At 48.2% G+C, this 22,185-nt stretch overlaps 1 protein-coding gene across 3 annotated transcripts in view; it reads right to left on the bottom strand.

Annotated features, from left to right (window-relative positions):
* The window catches only part of LOC139387478 (trafficking kinesin-binding protein 1-like), a 68,325-nt gene that overhangs the window by 3,317 nt on the left and 42,823 nt on the right, over nucleotides 1-22,185 (bottom strand). For 2 of the 3 annotated variants that reach the window (XM_071133736.1, XM_071133719.1), the window contains exons 3-16: nucleotides 21,163-21,239; nucleotides 20,822-20,938; nucleotides 20,235-20,335; nucleotides 11,087-11,195; nucleotides 10,771-10,849; nucleotides 10,283-10,413; nucleotides 9,925-9,999; nucleotides 9,222-9,359; nucleotides 8,761-8,796; nucleotides 7,170-7,246; nucleotides 6,791-7,024; nucleotides 5,673-5,980; nucleotides 3,877-4,305; nucleotides 1,809-1,911 (exon numbers count right to left, since the gene is read on the bottom strand). In XM_071133736.1, the coding sequence (XP_070989837.1) occupies nucleotides 1,809-1,911; nucleotides 3,877-4,305; nucleotides 5,673-5,980; nucleotides 6,791-7,024; nucleotides 7,170-7,246; nucleotides 8,761-8,796; nucleotides 9,222-9,359; nucleotides 9,925-9,999; nucleotides 10,283-10,413; nucleotides 10,771-10,849; nucleotides 11,087-11,195; nucleotides 20,235-20,335; nucleotides 20,822-20,938; nucleotides 21,163-21,213 (1,988 nt within the window). In that variant the 5' untranslated portion in view covers nucleotides 21,214-21,239. The remainder of the gene's footprint in view (nucleotides 1-1,808; nucleotides 1,912-3,876; nucleotides 4,306-5,672; nucleotides 5,981-6,790; nucleotides 7,025-7,169; nucleotides 7,247-8,760; nucleotides 8,797-9,221; nucleotides 9,360-9,924; nucleotides 10,000-10,282; nucleotides 10,414-10,770; nucleotides 10,850-11,086; nucleotides 11,196-20,234; nucleotides 20,336-20,821; nucleotides 20,939-21,162; nucleotides 21,240-22,185) is intronic. The other variant, XM_071133728.1, reaches the window with a different exon arrangement.

Here is a 22,185-nt window from a genome sequence, read left to right as displayed (position 1 = left end):
AGCCACACAGTCAGCTATACTGCTATACAGTCAGCTATACTGCTATACAGTCAGCCACACTGCTGTACAGTCAGCCACACTGCTGTACAGTCAGCCACACAGTCAGCTATACTGTTATACAGTCAGCTATATAGCAAGCCATAGCGCTATACAGTCAGCCACACAGTCATACAGTCAGCTTTACAGTCAGCTATACTTTTATATAGTCAGCTTTACAGTCAGCTATACTGTTATACAGTCAGCTATACTGTTATACAGTCAGCTTTACAGTCAGCTTTACTGTTATACAGTCAGCTTTATAGTCAGCTATACTGTTACACAGTCAGCTTTACAGTCAGCTATACTGCTATACATTCCGCCACACAGTCAGCTACACATCAGCCATGCTGCCATACAGTCAGCTATGCTCCTCAGCTATGACAGACACAGCCAGAGCCTAGACCACACAATAGATCCTTCTAAAGCCTAGACCACTCAATAGATCCTTCTAGAGCCTAGACCACTCAATAGCTATTCAATAGGTTGATTTTAGTCTGACCATCATTGATCATCAATGTTAGTTTCCTTTTTTAGCACACACACTGATGCAGACTAGTACAATATAATGGAGCTTCCTGGTACAAAGTAAATGAACTAACCAATCACTGCCCATATCAATATCAGATCAAATAGAAAACAATATTAACACCTCACTGACTATTTCATTCAGAAACCAACAGACAAATCAATGGGACTCTTTGACAAGGTTATCTGGATGTTACCCCAAACACATGCTATTTCAACCCCAGATAACATTTCCTGGAAAACCCCCAAAGGAAATCAGAGACACAGTGCTAACACACCGGTAATTATAAAAACCAGTGTTATGAACACCGTTCCAAACATAGTTCTGTAAGCAATGAACACCCACAAGCTTTTAGCATCAATCATCAGACCACAATCAAGTTGTATTGTATGAATCAAGGCCAGGGCCCCATCATTATATTATGGAGGACATTTTCATCTGATCGTCATTGATTAGAGAGTCTCAGCCCGTTGGGGCGGAGCTGTTCTAGATTTGTTTGATTGACAGTTGACAGGAGGGGGGTTAGAGGGTTTAGAGACCAAAGGAAGCAGAATAGTTAGAAGGGGACAGCGAGGCAGGCTTTGTTATTCCCCGGAACAACCCCAACACTACGGAGTCAGACCCCAAATCCCCTACAATGAGGCCACGCTACTAGTCATGTGACATGCGACAGGTCTCACCCACAGGGCGGGAGGGGGCGTGGCTCAGTGGGCCTGCTGCTCTAAATCAGCCTTCAGAACAACATGATAGAGAGCGGCTTCCTCTTCCTCATCACATGACCTTGAAGGGATGGGGGCAATTCAATACAATTCAATCATCTTTATTCAGGAGGGGCAATTATAGCTGTCAGACAGTGGGTATGTGTTAAACACACCATGGCTCAGCCAGGGCTAAGGAAAACGTACTAGTGAACGAAATCATGACTAACTTAGTTTTTACATTAATTAATATTATTAATCTGAGTCACTATTTCCTTCAGCAATATGGGTTTATTATGATCCTCTCTGTATTATCATTCTCAGCCCAATGCTGAAAGCCAAGGAGGTTTCCACTGTCTGCAGTGGTAGCGATTCAGACAGACACTGCCACCTAGTGGCTACAGGGGTACACTGCAGTGTCAGCATGCATCTCCAATGGCACTCTTTTCCCTATATGCTGTAGTGCACTACGTTGGTCCAGGTCCCACAGTGGATAGGGAAGCCATTTGGGACTCCACCAGTGTGGGGTAAGAGGGTTGTCTAACCTGGGGGTGACTCTGGTCAGCTCGTCTGAGGGGTGCATGATCCGACAGGTGGTGAAGGTATAGGTGGAGCTGGTGTTGGACATGCATTTACCAGGGTAGTGGGCTGTAGACAGGAAGAGAGGGAGAGAGAGGGAGAGAGAGGGAAAGAGAGGGAGAGAGGGAGAGGGAGAGAGGGAGAGAGAGAGAGGGAGAGAGAGGGAGAGAGAGGGAGAGAGAGGGAGGGGGAGAGGGAGGGGGAGAGGGAGGGGGAGAGAGAGGGAGAGAGAGAGGGAGAGAGAGGGAGAGAGAGGGAGAGAGAGGGAGAGAGAGGGAGAGAGAGGGAGAGAGAGGGAGAGAAAGGGAGAGAAAGGGAGAGAAAGGGAGAGAGTAGAGGGTTAGTACTGGGCAGAGGAACCAACATTCTTTTAAACATAAAACTTAAAATCAAACACTCAAAGACAGAGTGGATGGTTTAAAGCTGCATCAATTGCAAAGATGAAACCGCTGTATTTTTGCCTGAAGAAGCCGTTTTAAACCACTGAAAACAATTAGATAGGCAGATAAAGGAATGACAATGATTTCAGAAGATTCCTAATATCCCAGGCATGAATTAGTGTTCCACTCGAACATAGGGATTCTCCATAGGGAACACAATGCAGGTTGAACTAAAAGCACTAGAGAGAAGTGGTGTGTTGACTGTTTGGAGCCGTGTGTGGACTCTGCAGTGTTGACTGTTTGGAGCCGTGTGTGGACTCTGCAGTGTTGACTGTTTGGAGCCGTGTGTGGACTCTGCAGTGTTGACTGTTTGGAGCCGTGTGTGGACTCTGCAGTGTTGACTGTTTGGAGCCGTGTGTGGACTCTGCAGCTCAATGTCAAAGGCAGGAGATGAGGTGACATTCACACCACTCCATAATAATTCCTAGGAAACAGGGTCATGGACTGAACATGTTTCCCAAATGGTCCCCTACTCTCTATATAGTATACTACTTTTAACCAGAGCACTATGGGCCATGGTTGAAATAGTGCATTGTATAGGGAATTGGGGCCATTTGGGATGACAGTAGTGTCATGTGAGTTACTGGACAGCTGTGAGAGCACGTTGTTAACAGATCACGTCATATGATACCACGACAACCAAACCACAGAGACCTGGACACTGGCCATAGGTTGTACATATTCAATCTGGAGTGTGTGTGTGTGTGTGTGTGTAATATGTATATACTACATCACTATGTAGGTTTACACTAACATAGGACATCTCTAATAATTGGCTTTTTGAGTGTTCTTCATGCCTTTGAGATGAAGAATGTTGTGATGGAAGATGAGAACAAAATCACGACAACATGATTTGACACCAGATAGGACACAAATGACTTGAGTGGATGGAAGTGGTGATCAGAACTGGAGGATTCAAATGAATCTGAATTTGTAAGGAAGGATCTTGAGATTTTAGGAACAGTGTGAATATGAGGTGGAGATTAAACACAATACTGAAATAAATTAAACTCAATATACTCAAAAGGGGTATGATAGTAGCACACGTCTAGATGAGGTGGGTGTGTCTGGACGAGGTGGGTGTGTCTGGACACGTCTGGATGAGGTGGGTGTGTCTGGACGAGGTGGGTATGTCTGGACGAGGTGGGTATGTCTGGACACGTCTGGATGAGGTGGGTGTGTCTGGACGAGGTGGGTATGTCTGGACGAGGTGGGTATGTCTGGACACGTCTGGATGAGGTGGGTGTGTCTGGACGAGGTGGGTGTGTCTGGACACGTCTGGATGAGGTGGGTGTGTCTGGACGAGGTGGGTATGTCTGGACACGTCTGGATGAGGTGGGTGTGTCTGGACGAGGTGGGTATGTCTGGACACGTCTGGACGAGGTGCGTGTGTCTGGACGAGGTGGGTATGTCTGGACACGTCTGGACGAGGTGGGTATGTCTGGAGATGTGTGCATGAGCGTGGAGGGATCGGGGACCGACGGGCAGGCGAGGAGGGGATGGCTATGGCCAATGAATGCCCCAATATCCTGAGGTAGAAGGGAGGGCTTGGGACGTCCGGTGCCTGTGTGACCCATTTAGCAGGCTCCCTCACCGGACACCCCGTCTGCAGCTGCAGCCTGATCCTGGTTCCCCTGGTTCTCGCTGTCTGGAGGTGCAGGGGACGACAGTGATGTGCTGCCTGGGCCTGTCTCGCCCTCTTCCCTGGCTTCTCCCTCTGGAAGGTTGTTGTTGATGGATCTGCCGCTGCAGGAGGAGGAGCAGGAGGAGGAGCGGGTACGGAGGCCCTGCCGGCTGAGGATGGAGATGCCACTACAGCCGGGGGTAGAGCCTGAGACAGACAGGTGGTCAGACTCCTCCACTACCTCAAAGTCCTCCTCCTCAAAGTCAGTGAACAGGTACATGTGCTCCAGGTCTAGTTCCAGAGGACGGAAGCCCTTAGTGACCACACCAGGCCGCGTGTCCAGGATCCCACCCAGGTTGGGCTGAGCCAGCTGCTGCCACTGGTGCAGGGTGGCCGAGCCTGGGAGGGAGAATATCAAACGTTAGACACACATATATTATTAAAGTGTAATGATAATGTAATAAATATGAGTATATATTATTATAGTGTAATGATAATGTAATAAATACGAGTATATATTATTATAGTGTAATGATAATGCAATACATGTTAGTGTATACTATAGTGTAATGATAATATAATTAATCCCAGTGTAATGATAATGTAATAAATCATAGTGTATATTATATTGTAATGATAATGCAATTAATCTGTGTATATTATTATAGTGTAATAATGTAATAAATGGTAGTGTATATTATAGTGTAATGATAATGTAATAGCAGTGTAATAATGTAATGAACTCACAAGTGTTGATTCATTGTGCATGTTAATGGTGTTGTCACCAGGCGGCACTAGAGACGCAGATTAGATACTCTACTAGATGTTTCCTACTACAGTATAACCTGACAGTGACTACATCCCAAATGCCACCCTACATCCCTATATAGTGCCCTCTGATCTCTGCTGATTTTTCAATCAACCATTTAATCTGACAAAAAAAAAGCTGAAAAACTTGTTGAAAACAACATTTGGAAAATGAATATATTTAGCATTTTAACGTGGGGAAATATGTAAGAAAAACGTAGATAAAAATGTGAAGAACTTCTTTTATTTGGTTAAACGTGTGCTTCATACCTGATCTATAACTGCATCTATCGACTCAAACACAGTATCCAACTTGTATTTCAAACAGTAGCATTCAGGTTCTTTCAGGAGATAACACAAATATGTAGCAAATCTCTCTACAGCTTTTTGAGGATGCCTGATATGTTTGGAGATGATTTGACATGGACATTAGAGTAACAGGCTGTATGGCTGTTTAATGTAATCTCTCCTTGATGAAACATAGGATGAGAGGCACAGGGCCTCAACGATGCTGTGAAAAAGACCAGCAACAAGTCTGGATTTGCTGTGCATGATGATAACTAAACCAGGCTAAACTAATGTGTTTGGCAGGGCTAGTGGTGGGCTGGTCTAACTCGAAGTAAAAGCTCAGACACACCAATAACGGTTTCTGGAACTTGGCACCTCTGAACGTAGTTTGCAAACATATTTATTATGTAGAATCACTTAAGAGTTTTGGCAGTCAGACATCGACAGCGGGTGGTCCCTAAAACACAGCATGCTGAACGATCGGCTAGATCCACATTCGGTGTGAACTGTGTGAGCCTCAACTCTAACTGTAGATGTGGAACCAGCAGTGGGGGCTGGGTGAGTCAGAAGTAGAAGGAGTACTGTGTGGAGAGGCTGCACTCATCATGGTGAATTAAATCCCACAGTGTGTCAACCAGCAGCAGGGTGAGAGGTCGTGGGGGAGGAGTCACCTTCCAGTGGCTTGACGATCTGCAGCTTCTCCGGCAGGTATGAGCGGGAGCTGAAGGAGTACCCAGACCAGATGGAAGAGGGGTGGGTTCCTCCCAGGGACATGATGCTCTCTGTGGGGGTCATACTGCCGTTGTCCACCTCTCCCTTCTCCACCAGCCCCTGGAGCTTCCGATCCCTCTCCTCCTCGAAGAACCGCCGCTCGCTCAGGTAGTTGTCCCGCCTCAGGGAGAGACGTCGCAGGGCTGCTTCCAGATCCTGAGAGCCCGGCGTTCCAGGGGTCCCTGGTTTCTTGTTGGAGTCATCCATACTGGGGGGGAGAGAGAATAGAGCAGAAGACAACATGAGTCTTGGCCATCAACCTGCATTTGCTGAGGACAGGAGAAACTGTGTACATTGTATTTATTTATTCAATCTAGTCCTATTCAACGCTACAAGTCTAACAAGAGGTCCTATAACTGGTTTTCTGTACTCAATAAGACACTGGTCCTGTACATAACAACGTGAATAGCAACAAGACTGGCTGATGACATCAACAAAAAGAGTCAACTGTTATTTGCGGTTGTCAAAACTAATAACAAAAACCACCAATGGTCATTTGACGTCAACACAAGACGTTTTGACTTTCCTAGCATTATGTGCAGGGCCACAACATAATCAGTTGTTACAGGAGAAACTACTGTTTGGCTTTATTGTACCGTGGTTGCTATGGGAACTAGTAAAGACAAACTTCTTCCTTTCCCTCTTGGTTTACACAGCAAAGCCATGGATATTGCTGTCAGTGGTGTTGTTGTAGAGCCAGCAAATTACAATGATAGCAGATATGCATTCAGGAAACCGTCTTGTTAACACTCTGATAGACTTTACTGGACAACTACATGGATGGGACGACCTCTGACCTGTTGTTCCAGCCAGAACTTTACTTGATCAAGTACACAGACACACAGACAGACAGACAGACAGACAGACAGACAGACAGACAGACAGACAGACAGACAGACAGACAGACACAGACAGAGAGACAGAGAGAGGAGAGAGGAGAGAGGAGAGAGAGAGAGATTTCATATTCAAAGTGAAAGAGAGCCAGCCAGCGAGTAGAGTCATGTCTCAGTCCCAGTACCTGTGGTCAGGCGTCTCCAGTATGAAGCTGTTGGTGTGGTTGTCTATGAGGATGCTCCCCATATCTCCTCCGTACAGGCTGGAGCGGGGCGTGGACAGGCAGCTGGAGCGGCCAGAGTTCAGACAGGACGACCGGTTGGAGCCGGGGATGTTCATGGGAGACGGGGCCAGAGAGGAGCGCTGACGCATCAGGTTAACGTTTTTCACAGTCTCAAACACACGCTTGGGGTGCAACCTACACACACACATACCATACACACATACCACACACACATACCATAGACACACACATACCACACACACACACACACAATATCAGCATAGCTCTAAAATGGGGTTAGATGTACTTCAGTAGATATTGGTATTGAATGAGGGCCTACTTCTGCTCTTCCACTTCCGGGTCATCCATAGCCAGCCCCTTCCTCATGGTGCCCTCAATCTCAGCAGCTAGAGAGTCCTGGGAGGACAGACAATAATAATACTAGTAATGATGATGAGTACTATGTGACTAGTCTCTGAAGTCCCAGACCTAGGGACTGTGATTAATAAAGATTCTCTTGGTAACGTTGAAAAGGGGGGTGTCCTCTTCAGACAGACAACTCTCCCAACAAATCACAAGGCAGACATGCCAGAATGTCACGATTCAAAACAAAAGTTGGCAGGCAAAACCTTTGCAGTAGTTTAAGTGAAGGTAGTTGATGCAAACTAAACACTCACGTAATGCACTCATTAAAAATAACCTCTGATCACCATATTTCTAGCTACTTTTTTGTGTCCGGGAGATGTTTAAGCTAGGACAACACGCTAGGACGACACGCTAGGACAACACGCTGATAAGGCAGTGACGTTGTAAATAAACCCTAATGCCAAAGTGACATTGTAAATAAACCCTAATGCCAAAGTGACATTGTAAATAAACCCTAATGCCAAAGTGACATTGTAAATAAACCCTAATGCCAAAGTGAATAAATAAACCCTAATGCCAAAGTGACATGGTAAATAAACCCTAATGCCAAAGTGACATGGTAAATAAACCCTAATGCCAAAGTGACATGGTAAATAAACCCTAATGCCAAAGTGACATTGTAAATAAACCCTAATGCCAAACTGACATTGTAAACCCTAAGGCCAAACTGACATTGTAAACCCTAATGCCAAACTAACGTTGTAAACCCTAATGCCAAACTGACGTTGTAAACCCTAATGCCAAACTGACATTGTAAACCCTAAGGCCAAACTGACATTGTAAACCCTAATGCCAGAGTGACGTTGTAAACCCTAATGCCAAACTGACATTGTAAACCCTAAGGCCAAACTGACATTGTAAACCCTAATGCCAAACTGACATTGTAAACCCTAATGCCAAACTGATGGAGTTAAACCTACAGGAGGGTATCTCTCCAGGAACAGGGTTGGAGTGAAAACCTACAGGAGGGTATCTCTCCAGGAACAGGGTTGGAGTGAAAACCTACAGGAGGGTATCTCTCCAGGAACAGGGTTGGAGTGAAAACCTACAGGAGGGTATCTCTCCAGGAACAGAGTTGGAGACCCATGTTCTAGAGAGACTATGTGACTGAATTGGGTTAATTTGTTAGAGAATCTTCTGGGCCCCAAAAATCAGCCAATGGATTCTGGACAAACAAAACAAGACAGGATCCATCACACGGAAGTAACAGGGTTACATGGGAACTAACCCAGCCTGTTAATCCTACTGTAAACACCTCAAAACATTACTTCTCTCTACAGGGTCAATACCAGCCATCTCCTTCTCCCCACAGACCACATTCACTACAGCTAGATGCTAATACAGATAAGGTGTCTACCTCTCTCTACATTACATTTACATCACAGTTCTGGGGCTGGGGAGTTACGTCGTGGCCAGGGCATTAGGGTTACCTCCCTGCTCCTCACTGGTGGTGAGTGGCAACACATCAAGCAGTCAGAGATGCAATAGACAAGTTGTCCACTCACCCCCTCGGCATAAACAATGCTGTTAACATCTGACACCTGAGGAATGGGGTTGAAAACAAAACCTGATGAAAGGAAATCCATTTCCCCTCTATACCAGTTACAGCCCTCTCTCCATTCCACTCTGCTTCAATCTGTTCTTCCCTCCTCATGCTCACTCCTTCCCTCCTCATGCTCCCTCCCCCCTCCTCTCTCATACTCTATCCCTCTCTCCTCTCTCATGCTCCCTCCTCATGCCCCCCCCCCTCCTCTCTCATTCTCTATCCCTCTCTCCTCTCTCATGCTCCCTCCCCATGCTCCCTCCCTCCCTCCTCTCTCATGCTCCCTCCTTCCCTCCTCATGCTCCCTCCCTCCCTCCTCTCTCATGCTCCCTCCCTCTAGTCTGTCCATAGAGAACAGGAAGGGTTGAGGTGTACTGAGAGGTAGTGATTTATTACTCTGACCCCTGTGTATGTGTGTCTCACCATAGGGAACAGGCCCAGGGAGTGGAAGCGTCGGGGTGTACTGAGAGGTAGTGATTTATTCCGGAGGTTCTTCAGCTCTTCCTGGGCCTCATGGAGCATCTCCATACACTCTGCATACTTATCCTCCAACTCCCTCAGCTAGACGAGGGGAGAGAGAGGTGAGAGTAGAGTAGAGTAGAGTGGAGAGAGAGGGGAGAGAGAGGGGAGAGAGAGGGGAGAGAGAGGGGAGAGAGGAGAGGAGAGGGAAAAGAAAGCGCAAGAGAAGACGAGCAAGGAGATTATCAGAAAACTATATGGACAATATCACAATTGTTGTAAATAATGTAAATGATAATCATATGGTGTTGAAGCATCAGTGGGACACCAAACACGATTCTATTTAAATATGGTTAGAGATTGTATTGAATTATATAACCCAACTTCCACTAGACTCATTCCATGGAGGGCCGAGTGGCTGCATGTTTTCACTCCTCCCTTGTACTTGATTGATGAATTAGGGTCAGTAATTAGTAAGGAACTCCCCTCACCTGGTTGTCTAGGTCTGAATTGAAAGGAAACACCAAAAACCAGCAGACACTAGGCCCTCCATGGAATGAGTTTGACACCCCTGGCATAATGGAAAACATCCCTAGCGTGGTAATTGGGTCTCGTTAGGCAGTGCTTATTGTCCTCTTGGTAATTGATTAATGAGGCCTTACTGTACCTCAGCAGTGAGCTGGCGCTGGGCATCTTTGGCAGCCCCTAGATGCTGGGTGAGCTCTTGGTTTTCCACTGCATACTGTGGAACAGACGTGACTGTTAGTCCCTTAGGGCTATAAGCTCACACACATCATCATCGACACACTGACAACAGCTATAACAGACTAGTTGTGTTCCAGGTCGGCGTCTTTGCAGCTGTGCCTTTCTGAAGATGTCTATATTATGAATATGGTTCTACTTCTCCAGGCGTTGTGACATCAGAAGAATCTGCAGAGCGGGACTGTAAGAAAGGCGACCTGGAACGTGTCCATTGGCCTGGACCGTGGCAGGCAGTCTGGGTCATTACTGGCCTGGCCACTCACAGACTTGGACTTCTTCTGCAGGTCTACGATCTGGGACAGGAGGTGTGTGATCTCCTCCTGCTGGCGAGACCCGTCGTCCGTCTTCCTCGCCAGCTCCTCCGCCAGGGTGGACATCTGGTGGTTGGCATCTCCTAGTGGGTACACGGGACGGGCGAAATAAATGACATGAGCAATGAGCATCCACCATGAATCAGTGTTGTTGACCTCTCATAGACCTCCTCCATAGCAACACTTAAATGTAGCTCCAGTGATACATGATGTTAACGGCCTAGCTAGGTGTTAGTAATATCTCCACCTAGTTCTCCTCATATGGCTCTCACACATCCAGTCCTATCAGAAGTGTGAAGGGGAGTGAACAAGGGCAGAGGGAACATCCTTATTGGAATGAAACACTGCCCTGTTTTGCTTTCTCTCAGAGGGCCTAGGGGACAGAGGAGGTGAGACCTGAGCCGTGTGTGTGTAAGTGTGTGTGTGTGTATGTTACTCACTCAGCTCTTTGACGACGTCGTTGACCAGCTGCTGCTCCTTCTCCTCGTACTCCTCTGTCTCCGTCTCCAGGTGACTGGCCTGGTGGGGGATGACAGGATGCAGCCACACATCATCATCATCATCACACAGCAGGAGAGCTGGGTGTAAAGTATTGGCAGCAGTACTTATTCCAGTCCTATTATCACTGGTACCTCTGGTTTACTATGAAAATACTCGGTCCCCAAAGCAATGAAATTAATATCTGACCTCTCCTTCACAGTATGGTCAGCATGACCATAGAACTACACACAGGTTTAGTTAGCGACATGACTTTACCTCTGATCTGAGAGAGATGTTCTCTGCCTCCAGGTCTTTGAGTTTCTTCTGCAGTGAGTCCAGGGGGAAGTATCTTGGCACCGACAGTGTGGAGTCATTGTGGCGGATGCTGTGTGGACGAGACACAGTGACTGGTCAGTAAGTGACAAGAGACATAGGCTTCGTCCCAAATGGCATCCTATTCTCTACGAAGTGAACTACTTTTGACCACCAGGGCCCGTAGTTCAACATGTTGTGCACTATGTTTGACCAGAGCCCTATGAGCCCTGGTAAAAGGTAGTGGACTACATAGGGACTAGGTTGCCATTTGGGACAGAGATTTGTAAAAACAGGGAATCAAATCCACCAAAGGATAATTTTTTAATTTATTTCACCTTTATTTAACCAGGTAGGCTAGTTGAGAACAAGTTCTCATTTACAACTGCAACCTGGCCAAGATAAAGCAAAGCAGTGCGACAAAAACAACAGAGTTACACCTGGAATAAACAAACGTACAGTCAATAACACAATGGAAAATCTGTATACAGTGTGTGCATATTAAGTAAGGAGGTAAGGCAATAAATAGGCCATACTGGCAAAGTAATTACAATTTAGCAATTAACACGAGTGATAGATGTGCAAGTAGAAATACTTTTGTGCAAAAGAGCAGAAAAAAAAGATACAAAAAAATATGGGGATGAGGTAAGTAGTTGGTTGGATGGGCTATTTACAGATGGGTCTATTTACAGATGGGCTATTTACAGATGGGCTGTGTACAGGTGGGCTATTTACAGATGGGCTGTGTACAGATGGGCTGTGTACAGATGGGCTATTTACAGATGGGCTGTGTACAGATGGGATGTGTACAGATGCAGCGATCAGTAAGCTGCTCTGACAGCTGATGTTTGAAGTTAGTGAGGGAGATAAGTCTCCAAATTCAGTGATTTTTGCAATTCGTTCCAGTCATTGGCAGCAGAGAACTGGAAGGAAAGGCGACCAAAGGAAGTGTTGGCTTTGGGGGTGACCAGTGAAATATACCTGCTGGAGTGCTTGCTACGGGTGGGTGTTGCTATGGTGACCAGTGAGCTGAGATAAGGCGGAGCTTTACCTAGCAAAGACTTATAGATGACCTGGAGCCAATGGGTTTGGTGACGAATATGTAGTGAGGGCCAGCCAACGAGAGCATACAGGTCGCAGTGGTGGGTAGTATATGGGGCTTTGGTGACAAAACGGATGGCACTGTGATAGACTGCATCCAATTTGCTGAGTAGAGTGTTGGAGGCTATTTTGTAAATGACATCGCCGAAGTCAAGGATCGGCAGGATAGTCAGTTTTACGAAGGTAAGTTTGGCAGCATGAGTGAAGGATGCTTTGTTGCGAAAGAGGAAGCCGATTCTAGATTCAACTTTGGATTGGAGATTTTATTTTATCTTTATTTAACTAGGCAAGTCAGTTAAGAACAAATTCTTATTTTCAATGACGGCCTAGTGGACAACTATAAATACCTAGGTGTCTGGCTAGACTGTAAACTCTCCTTTCAGACTCATATTAAGCATCATTCGCCTGTTCAGGGGCAGAACGATTTGTACCTTGTCAGCTCGGGATTTGAACTTGCAACCTTTCGGTTACTAGTCCAACACTCTAACCACTAGGCTACCCTGCGCCACAATGATGCTTAATGATGCTTAATATGAGTCTGAAAGGAGAGTTTACAGTCTATCCAGACACCTAGGTATTTATAGTTGAACAGCATGCATTTAGTTTTACTAGTGTTTAAGAGCAGTTGGAGGCCACGGAAGGAGTGTTGTATGGCGTTGAAGCTCGTTTGGAGGGTTGTTAACACAGTGTCCAAAGAAAGGCCAGATGTATACAGAATGGTGTCGTCTGCGTAGAGGTGGATCAAAGAATCATCCACAGCAAGAGCGACATCATTGATATATACAGAGAAAAAAGTCGGCCTGAGAATTGAACCCTGTGGCACCCCCATAGAGACTGCCAGAGGGCCTTGAGATACCAAGGCTGTTGAGTCTGCTGATAAGAATACGGTGATTGACAGAGTCGAAAGCCTTGGCCAGGTCGATGAAGACGGCTGCACAGTACTGTCTTTTATCGATGGTGGTTATGATATCGTTTAGGACGATGAGCGTGGCTGAGGTGCGCCCCTGACCAGCACGAAAACCAGATTGCATATTGGAGAAGGTACGGTGGGATTCGAGATGGTCAGTGATCTGTTTGTTCACTTGGCTTTCGAAGACTTTACAATGACTGGGCAGAGCTGGCAGAGGGGTTCAACACCATATACAGACCAGACTGGAACCTTCTGCATAATTTAGACAACAAGGATAGATGGAACAGTCAATCAATGTTTTACCACCAGTGTAACAGGACACCTGGTAGTGTCTGCCATTAAGACACTAATGGGAATGCCACGGTCCTGGTTTTCACCCAACCGCTCTGTGTTTGAGGGGTAAGAGAAACAGGTCAGTTTGTCTGTATTTTCCCCCTGAGAGAACACAACAAACCAACCCAGCCTGCTGCCTCAGTGTCACAGTACCTCTGTCAGAGAACACAACAAACCAACCCAGCCTGCTGCCTCAGTGTCACACAGGGTCACAGTACCTCTGTCTGAGAGAACACAACAAACCAACCCAGCCTGCTGCCTCAGTCTGTCACACAGGGTCACAGTACCTCTGTCAGAGAACACAACAAACCAACCCAGCCTGCTGCCTCAGTGTCACACAGGGTCACAGTACCTCTGTCTGAGAGAACACAACAAACCAACCCAGCCTGCTGCCTCAGTGTCACACAGGGTCACAGTACCTCTGTCTGAGAGAACACAACAAACCAACCCAGCCTGCTGCCTCAGTGTCACAGTACCTCTGTCTGAGAGAACACAACAAACCAACCCAGCCTGCTGCCTCAGTGTCACACAGGGTCACAGTACCTCTGTCTGAGAGAACACAACAAACCAACCCAGCCTGCTGCCTCAGTCTGTCACACAGGGTCACAGTACCTCTGTCTGAGAGAACACAACAAACCAACCCAGCCTGCTGCCTCAGTGTCACACAGGGTCACAGTACCTCTGTCTGAGAGAACACAACAAACCAACCCAGCCTGCTGCCTCAGTGTCACACAGGGTCACAGTACCTCTGTCTGAGAGAACACAACAAACCAACCCAGCCTGCTGCCTCAGTGTCACACAGGGTCACAGTACCTCTGTCTGAGAGAACACAACAAACCAACCCAGCCTGCTGCCTCAGTGTCACACAGGGTCACAGTACCTCTGTCTGAGAGAACACAACAAACCAACCCAGCCTGCTGCCTCAGTGTCACACAGGGTCACAGTACCTCTGTCTGAGAGAACACAACAAACCAACCCAGCCTGCTGCCTCAGTGTCACACAGGGTCACAGTACCTCTGTCTGAGAGAACACAACAAACCAACCCAGCCTGCTGCCTCAGTGTCACAGTACCTCTGTCAGAGAACACAACAAACCAACCCAGCCTGCTGCCTCAGTGTCACACAGGGTCACAGTACCTCTGTCTGAGAGAACACAACAAACCAACCCAGCCTGCTGCCTCAGTGTCACACAGGGTCACAGTACCTCTGTCTGAGAGAACACAACAAACCAACCCAGCCTGCTGCATCAGTGTCACACAGGGTCACAGTACCTCTGTCAGAGAACACAACAAACCAACCCAGCCTGCTGCCTCAGTGTCACACAGGGTCACAGTACCTCTGTCTGAGAGAACACAACAAACCAACCCCAGCCTGCTGCCTCAGTGTCACACAGGGTCACAGTACCTCTGTCTGAGAGAACACAACAAACCAACCCAGCCTGCTGCCTCAGTGTCACAGTACCTCTGTCTGAGAGAACACAACAAACCAACCCAGCCTGCTGCCTCAGTGTCACACAGTGTCACAGTACCTCTGTCTGAGAGAACACAACAAACCAACCCAGCCTGCTGCCTCAGTGTCACACAGGGTCACAGTACCTCTGTCAGAGAGAACACAACAAACCAACCCAGCCTGCTGCCTCAGTGTCACAGTACCTCTGTCTGAGAGAACACAACAAACCAACCCAGCCTGCTGCCTCAGTGTCACACAGGGTCACAGTACCTCTGTCTGAGAGAACACAACAAACCAACCCAGCCTGCTGCCTCAGTGTCACACAGGGTCACAGTACCTCTGTCAGAGAACACAACAAACCAACCCAGCCTGCTGCCTCAGTCTGTCACACAGGGTCACAGTACCTCTGTCTGAGAGAACACAACAAACCAACCCAGCCTGCTGCCTCAGTGTCACAAAGGGTCACAGTACCTCTGTCTGAGAGAACACAACAAACCAACCCAGCCTGAGAGAACACAACAAACCAACCCAGCCTGCTGCCTCAGTGTCACACAGGGTCACAGTACCTCTGTCTGAGAGAACACAACAAACCAACCCAGCCTGCTGCCTCAGTGTCACACAGGGTCACAGTACCTCTGTCTGAGAGAACACAACAAACCAACCCAGCCTGCTGCCTCAGTGTCACAGTACCTCTGTCTGAGAGAACACAACAAACCAACCCAGCCTGCTGCCTCAGTGTCACACAGGGTCACAGTACCTCTGTCTGAGAGAACACAACAAACCAACCCAGCCTGCTGCCTCAGTGTCACACAGGGTCACAGTACCTCTGTCTGAGAGAACACAACAAACCAACCCAGCCTGCTGCCTCAGTGTCACACAGGGTCACAGTACCTCTGTCTGAGAGAACACAACAAACCAACCCAGCCTGCTGCCTCAGTGTCACACAGGGTCACAGTACCTCTGTCAGAGAACACAACAAACCAACCCAGCCTGCTGCCTCAGTGTCACACAGGGTCACAGTACCTCTGTCTGAGAGAACACAACAAACCAACCCAGCCTGCTGCCTCAGTGTCACACAGGGTCACAGTACCTCTGTCTGAGAGAACACAACAAACCAACCCAGCCTGCTGCCTCAGTGTCACACAGGGTCACAGTACCTCTGTCAGAGAACACAACAAATCAACCCAGCCTGATGCCTCAGTGTCACACAGGGTCACAGTACCTCTGTCAGAGAGAACACAACAAACCAACCCAGCCTGCTGCCTCAGTGTCACAGTACCTCTGTCAGAGAACACAACAAACCAACCCAGCCTGCTGCCTCAGTGTCACACAGGGTCACAGTACCTCTGTCTGAGAGAACACAACAAACCAACCCAGCCTGCTGCCTCAGTCTGTCACACAGGGTCACAGTACCTCTGTCAGAGAACACAACAAACCAACCCAGCCTGCTGCCTCAGTGTCACACAGGGTCACAGTACCTCTGTCTGAGAGAACACAACAAACCAACCCAGCCTGCTGCCTCAGTGTCACACAGGGTCACAGTACCTCTGTCTGAGAGAACACAACAAACCAACCCAGCCTGCTGCCTCAGTGTCACAGTACCTCTGTCTGAGAGAACACAACAAACCAACCCAGCCTGCTGCCTCAGTGTCACACAGGGTCACAGTACCTCTGTCTGAGAGAACACAACAAACCAACCCAGCCTGCTGCCTCAGTCTGTCACACAGGGTCACAGTACCTCTGTCTGAGAGAACACAACAAACCAACCCAGCCTGCTGCCTCAGTGTCACACAGGGTCACAGTACCTCTGTCTGAGAGAACACAACAAACCAACCCAGCCTGCTGCCTCAGTGTCACACAGGGTCACAGTACCTCTGTCTGAGAGAACACAACAAACCAACCCAGCCTGCTGCCTCAGTGTCACACAGGGTCACAGTACCTCTGTCTGAGAGAACACAACAAACCAACCCAGCCTGCTGCCTCAGTGTCACACAGGGTCACAGTACCTCTGTCTGAGAGAACACAACAAACCAACCCAGCCTGCTGCCTCAGTGTCACACAGGGTCACAGTACCTCTGTCTGAGAGAACACAACAAACCAACCCAGCCTGCTGCCTCAGTGTCACACAGGGTCACAGTACCTCTGTCTGAGAGAACACAACAAACCAACCCAGCCTGCTGCCTCAGTGTCACAGTACCTCTGTCAGAGAACACAACAAACCAACCCAGCCTGCTGCCTCAGTGTCACACAGGGTCACAGTACCTCTGTCTGAGAGAACACAACAAACCAACCCAGCCTGCTGCCTCAGTGTCACACAGGGTCACAGTACCTCTGTCTGAGAGAACACAACAAACCAACCCAGCCTGCTGCCTCAGTGTCACACAGGGTCACAGTACCTCTGTCAGAGAACACAACAAACCAACCCAGCCTGCTGCCTCAGTGTCACACAGGGTCACAGTACCTCTGTCTGAGAGAACACAACAAACCAACCCCAGCCTGCTGCCTCAGTGTCACACAGGGTCACAGTACCTCTGTCTGAGAGAACACAACAAACCAACCCAGCCTGCTGCCTCAGTGTCACAGTACCTCTGTCTGAGAGAACACAACAAACCAACCCAGCCTGCTGCCTCAGTGTCACACAGTGTCACAGTACCTCTGTCTGAGAGAACACAACAAACCAACCCAGCCTGCTGCCTCAGTGTCACACAGGGTCACAGTACCTCTGTCAGAGAGAACACAACAAACCAACCCAGCCTGCTGCCTCAGTGTCACAGTACCTCTGTCTGAGAGAACACAACAAACCAACCCAGCCTGCTGCCTCAGTGTCACACAGGGTCACAGTACCTCTGTCTGAGAGAACACAACAAACCAACCCAGCCTGCTGCCTCAGTGTCACACAGGGTCACAGTACCTCTGTCAGAGAACACAACAAACCAACCCAGCCTGCTGCCTCAGTCTGTCACACAGGGTCACAGTACCTCTGTCTGAGAGAACACAACAAACCAACCCAGCCTGCTGCCTCAGTGTCACAAAGGGTCACAGTACCTCTGTCTGAGAGAACACAACAAACCAACCCAGCCTGCTGCCTCAGTGTCACACAGGGTCACAGTACCTCTGTCTGAGAGAACACAACAAACCAACCCAGCCTGCTGCCTCAGTGTCACACAGGGTCACAGTACCTCTGTCTGAGAGAACACAACAAACCAACCCAGCCTGCTGCCTCAGTGTCACAGTACCTCTGTCTGAGAGAACACAACAAACCAACCCAGCCTGCTGCCTCAGTGTCACACAGGGTCACAGTACCTCTGTCTGAGAGAACACAACAAACCAACCCAGCCTGCTGCCTCAGTGTCACACAGGGTCACAGTACCTCTGTCTGAGAGAACACAACAAACCAACCCAGCCTGCTGCCTCAGTGTCACACAGGGTCACAGTACCTCTGTCTGAGAGAACACAACAAACCAACCCAGCCTGCTGCCTCAGTGTCACACAGGGTCACAGTACCTCTGTCAGAGAACACAACAAACCAACCCAGCCTGCTGCCTCAGTGTCACACAGGGTCACAGTACCTCTGTCTGAGAGAACACAACAAACCAACCCAGCCTGCTGCCTCAGTGTCACACAGGGTCACAGTACCTCTGTCTGAGAGAACACAACAAACCAACCCAGCCTGCTGCCTCAGTGTCACACAGGGTCACAGTACCTCTGTCAGAGAACACAACAAATCAACCCAGCCTGATGCCTCAGTGTCACACAGGGTCACAGTACCTCTGTCAGAGAGAACACAACAAACCAACCCAGCCTGCTGCCTCAGTGTCACAGTACCTCTGTCTGAGAGAACACAACAAACCAACCCAGCCTGCTGCCTCAGTGTCACACAGGGTCACAGTACCTCTGTCAGAGAGAACACAACAAACCAACCCAGCCTGCTGCCTCAGTGTCACACAGGGTCACAGTACCTCTGTCTGAGAGAACACAACAAACCAACCCAGCCTGCTGCCTCAGTGTCACACAGGGTCACAGTACCTCTGTCTGAGAGAACACAACAAACCAACCCAGCCTGCTGCCTCAGTGTCACAGTACCTCTGTCAGAGAACACAACAAACCAACCCAGCCTGCTGCCTCAGTGTCACACAGGGTCACAGTACCTCTGTCAGAGAACACAACAAACCAACCCAGCCTGCTGCCTCAGTGTCACACAGGGTCACAGTACCTCTGTCTGAGAGAACACAACAAACCAACCCAGCCTGCTGCCTCAGTGTCACACAGGGTCACAGTACCTCTGTCAGAGAACACAACAAACCAACCCAGCCTGCTGCCTCAGTGTCACACAGGGTCACAGTACCTCTGTCTGAGAGAACACAACAAACCAACCCAGCCTGCTGCCTCAGTCTGTCACACAGGGTCACAGTACCTCTGTCTGAGAGAACACAACAAACCAACCCAGCCTGCTGCCTCAGTGTCACACAGGGTCACAGTACCTCTGTCTGAGAGAAGAGGGGGATTTTCTGGACAAACAAATCAAAGGCCTTTATTCATCTTAAAGAAAACAGCCTTGAAGCCGTCCTTAAGCAGGAGCCACAAAACATATCAAGTACCTGCCCTTTGGATGGACTTGTGGGACCAGTGAAATAAGAGCTTAAAGGCCCAGTGCAGCCAAAAACTAGACTTTCTGTGTAATATATACACATATCCACACTTTGAGGTTGGAATAATACTGTGAAAATGATGACAATGCCTTTTTAGTGTAAGAGCTGTTAGAGAAGACCGCATGAAATGTCAGCCTGTTTTGGTGGGTTGAAGTTTTACATTTGTTAATAGAACAATACGAGAGTTCCAAACATCTCTCCCAAAAACAGCTTGTTTTCAGTCCCCCCTCCCCACTCAGACCACTCCCAGACAGTCCTAGCTAAATTCTTGCTTGAGAAATTGTTCTTTGCTAAGTTGACTGTTAATTGAAAACAAAATTACAGTGAGGTACACAATTGTTACCCAGATATGATTTGATATCGAAAATAAAAACAGCTGCATTGGCCCTTTAAGTTGAAAGGTTATATCATTGTAAAAGGAGAGTAGAAGTGGGAGGAACAAGAGCAGAGAGACCTTACGACAGACCATAGTGGCATAGTGGGGGTTTACTGACAACGGCAAAATGAAGGAGTTTTGCTTTAAGAGGAAAACGTGGATGTGATGAGTGGAGTGGAACAGGTCCGGTTGCTGCCTTTAGCAGAACAACAACCATAGGAGTTGGCTATAAACCACAAACCGTTATCGGAACCAGGCTAATCTCACAGGTCGGGATGACAGATAGCAGACTCACGGGGTACAGGTGGACGAATCTCCTTCACTCTCCTCTGCTGCACTAGTGTAGAACTGGAGAAGCTCATCTTTCATAGACAGATCATGGCGCAGCTGAGAAACCTGCAGAGGGAGAGAGGGGGACAGAGAGGATGAGAAGGGAGAGAGATGAGGGAGGGGGACAGAGAGGATGAGAAGGGAGAGAGATGAGAGAGGGAGACAGAGAGGGTGAGAAGGGAGAGAGATGAGAGAGGGGGACAGAGAGGGTGAGAAGGGAGAGAGATAAGAGAGGGGGACAGAGAGGGTGAGAAGGGAGAGGGGGACATAGAGGGTGAGAAGGGAGAGAGATGAGAGAGGGAGACAGAGAGGATCAGAAGAGAGAGAAATGAGGGAGGGAGACAGAGAGGGTGAGAAGGGAGAGAGATGAGAGAGGGAGGCAGAGAGGGTGAGAAGGGAGAGAGATGAGAGAGGGAGACAGAGAGGGTGAGAAGGGAGAGGGGGACATAGAGGGTAAGAAATGGGGGAGAGAGATAAAATATCAACATTATGTCACATCTTCTCCTGGTTCTGAGAGAGAAAAGAGCACACGTACACACACTCCACACACACCTCCTCTCGAATGTGCTCCACTTGCTCCTCCAGGAATTCATTTCTCTCACTGAGGGTTTTGTTCTTCTTCAGTAGTGACTGGCCGATGCGGGCGGCGAGCTCCAAGTCCCGTTCTTTCTGCAGGGGAGACAGAGGGGCTGGTTAGAGGGGCTGAGCATCATGCATCATGATCTAGGAATCAGGTCAAAGGGAGACAGTTGCTACTGTATGACAATGTTTGACTTGTCCTATGATGTGGTTAACTTGGCCTGGCAGAGAGATGTCTGAACGGTAGATTTGACTATCCAAACAGACAGCATTGTAAATGAATGTGCTCTAAGTGAGAGACCAGGTTCTCTTACCTCTTCAAGCAGACGAGTAACAGCATCTATGTCACTGTACGTCTTAGTCATCTGGCCCACTCTTTCAGCACATAGAACTGTTGAGACAACAGAGAGGACAAACACAGTTAACAGCTGTAGAGACAACAGAGAGGACAAACACAGTTAACAGCTGTAGAGACAGCAGAGAGGACAAACACAGTTAACAGCTGTAGAGAGAACAGAGAGGAGAAACACAGTTAACAGCTGTAGAGAGAACAGAGAGGAGAAACACAGTTAACAGCTGTAGAGACAACAGAGGAGAAACACAGTTAACAGCTGTAGAGAGAACAGAGAGGACAAACACAGTTAACAGCTGTAGAGAGAGAACAGAGAGGACAAACGCAGTTAACAGCTAGGCCATATCTGAGCGCAGTAATGTACTGTATGTATGCCTGACTGCTAAACAGCTGGGGCAGGGCAGACAGAAGGATATTTGAAATAGCTGAGTTATCAGAGGGCCACCTACTGTACACATCACACAGCCCTGCCTGATGACCTCAGAGATCTTTAGCAAGTTGTTGTTATCAGGTAGAGTGGCTCCGTCTCAATAATGTTTCCTTGATTTCTCGTTTCCTTGTGTCCTCTCAACCCTTCCTCACCTCATAGCTTTCTCAAAACACCAGAGGAAATCCAGGAAAGGATTCGAGGAGAGGAAACGTGTTTGTAAGGTTTCCCTCTGTGGTTTTGAAAAAACGGAGAGATGACAGGAGAGGAGGGATCCAGGAAAGTCTATTGAGACGGAGGAAGTGACAAGTGAGATGGTTTGGACTCTGACCTCACCTCACCTCAACCCCACCCCAGCTGAGCTGATAACAGCACGTTGCCAAGCTGCAGTGTCATTCTCTGTTAAAACAATGCTATGTTATTCCCAGCTGATGCCCTGTCACTGCCAAAACATGACTAAATATATATAGCACTCAACCCTGAGCCTATTTCTGCCCCTTTTTAGATCTTGTCTCATCGTTACAACTCCCCAACGGGCTCGGGGGGCAAAGGTCAAGT

This window comes from Oncorhynchus clarkii, chromosome 3 (assembly GCF_045791955.1).
Source record: "Oncorhynchus clarkii lewisi isolate Uvic-CL-2024 chromosome 3, UVic_Ocla_1.0, whole genome shotgun sequence".
NCBI classification, from domain to species: Eukaryota; Metazoa; Chordata; class Actinopteri; order Salmoniformes; family Salmonidae; genus Oncorhynchus; species Oncorhynchus clarkii.
Note: the sequence above shows the minus strand (reverse complement) of the source record. Positions and strands in the feature narration are given on the sequence as shown.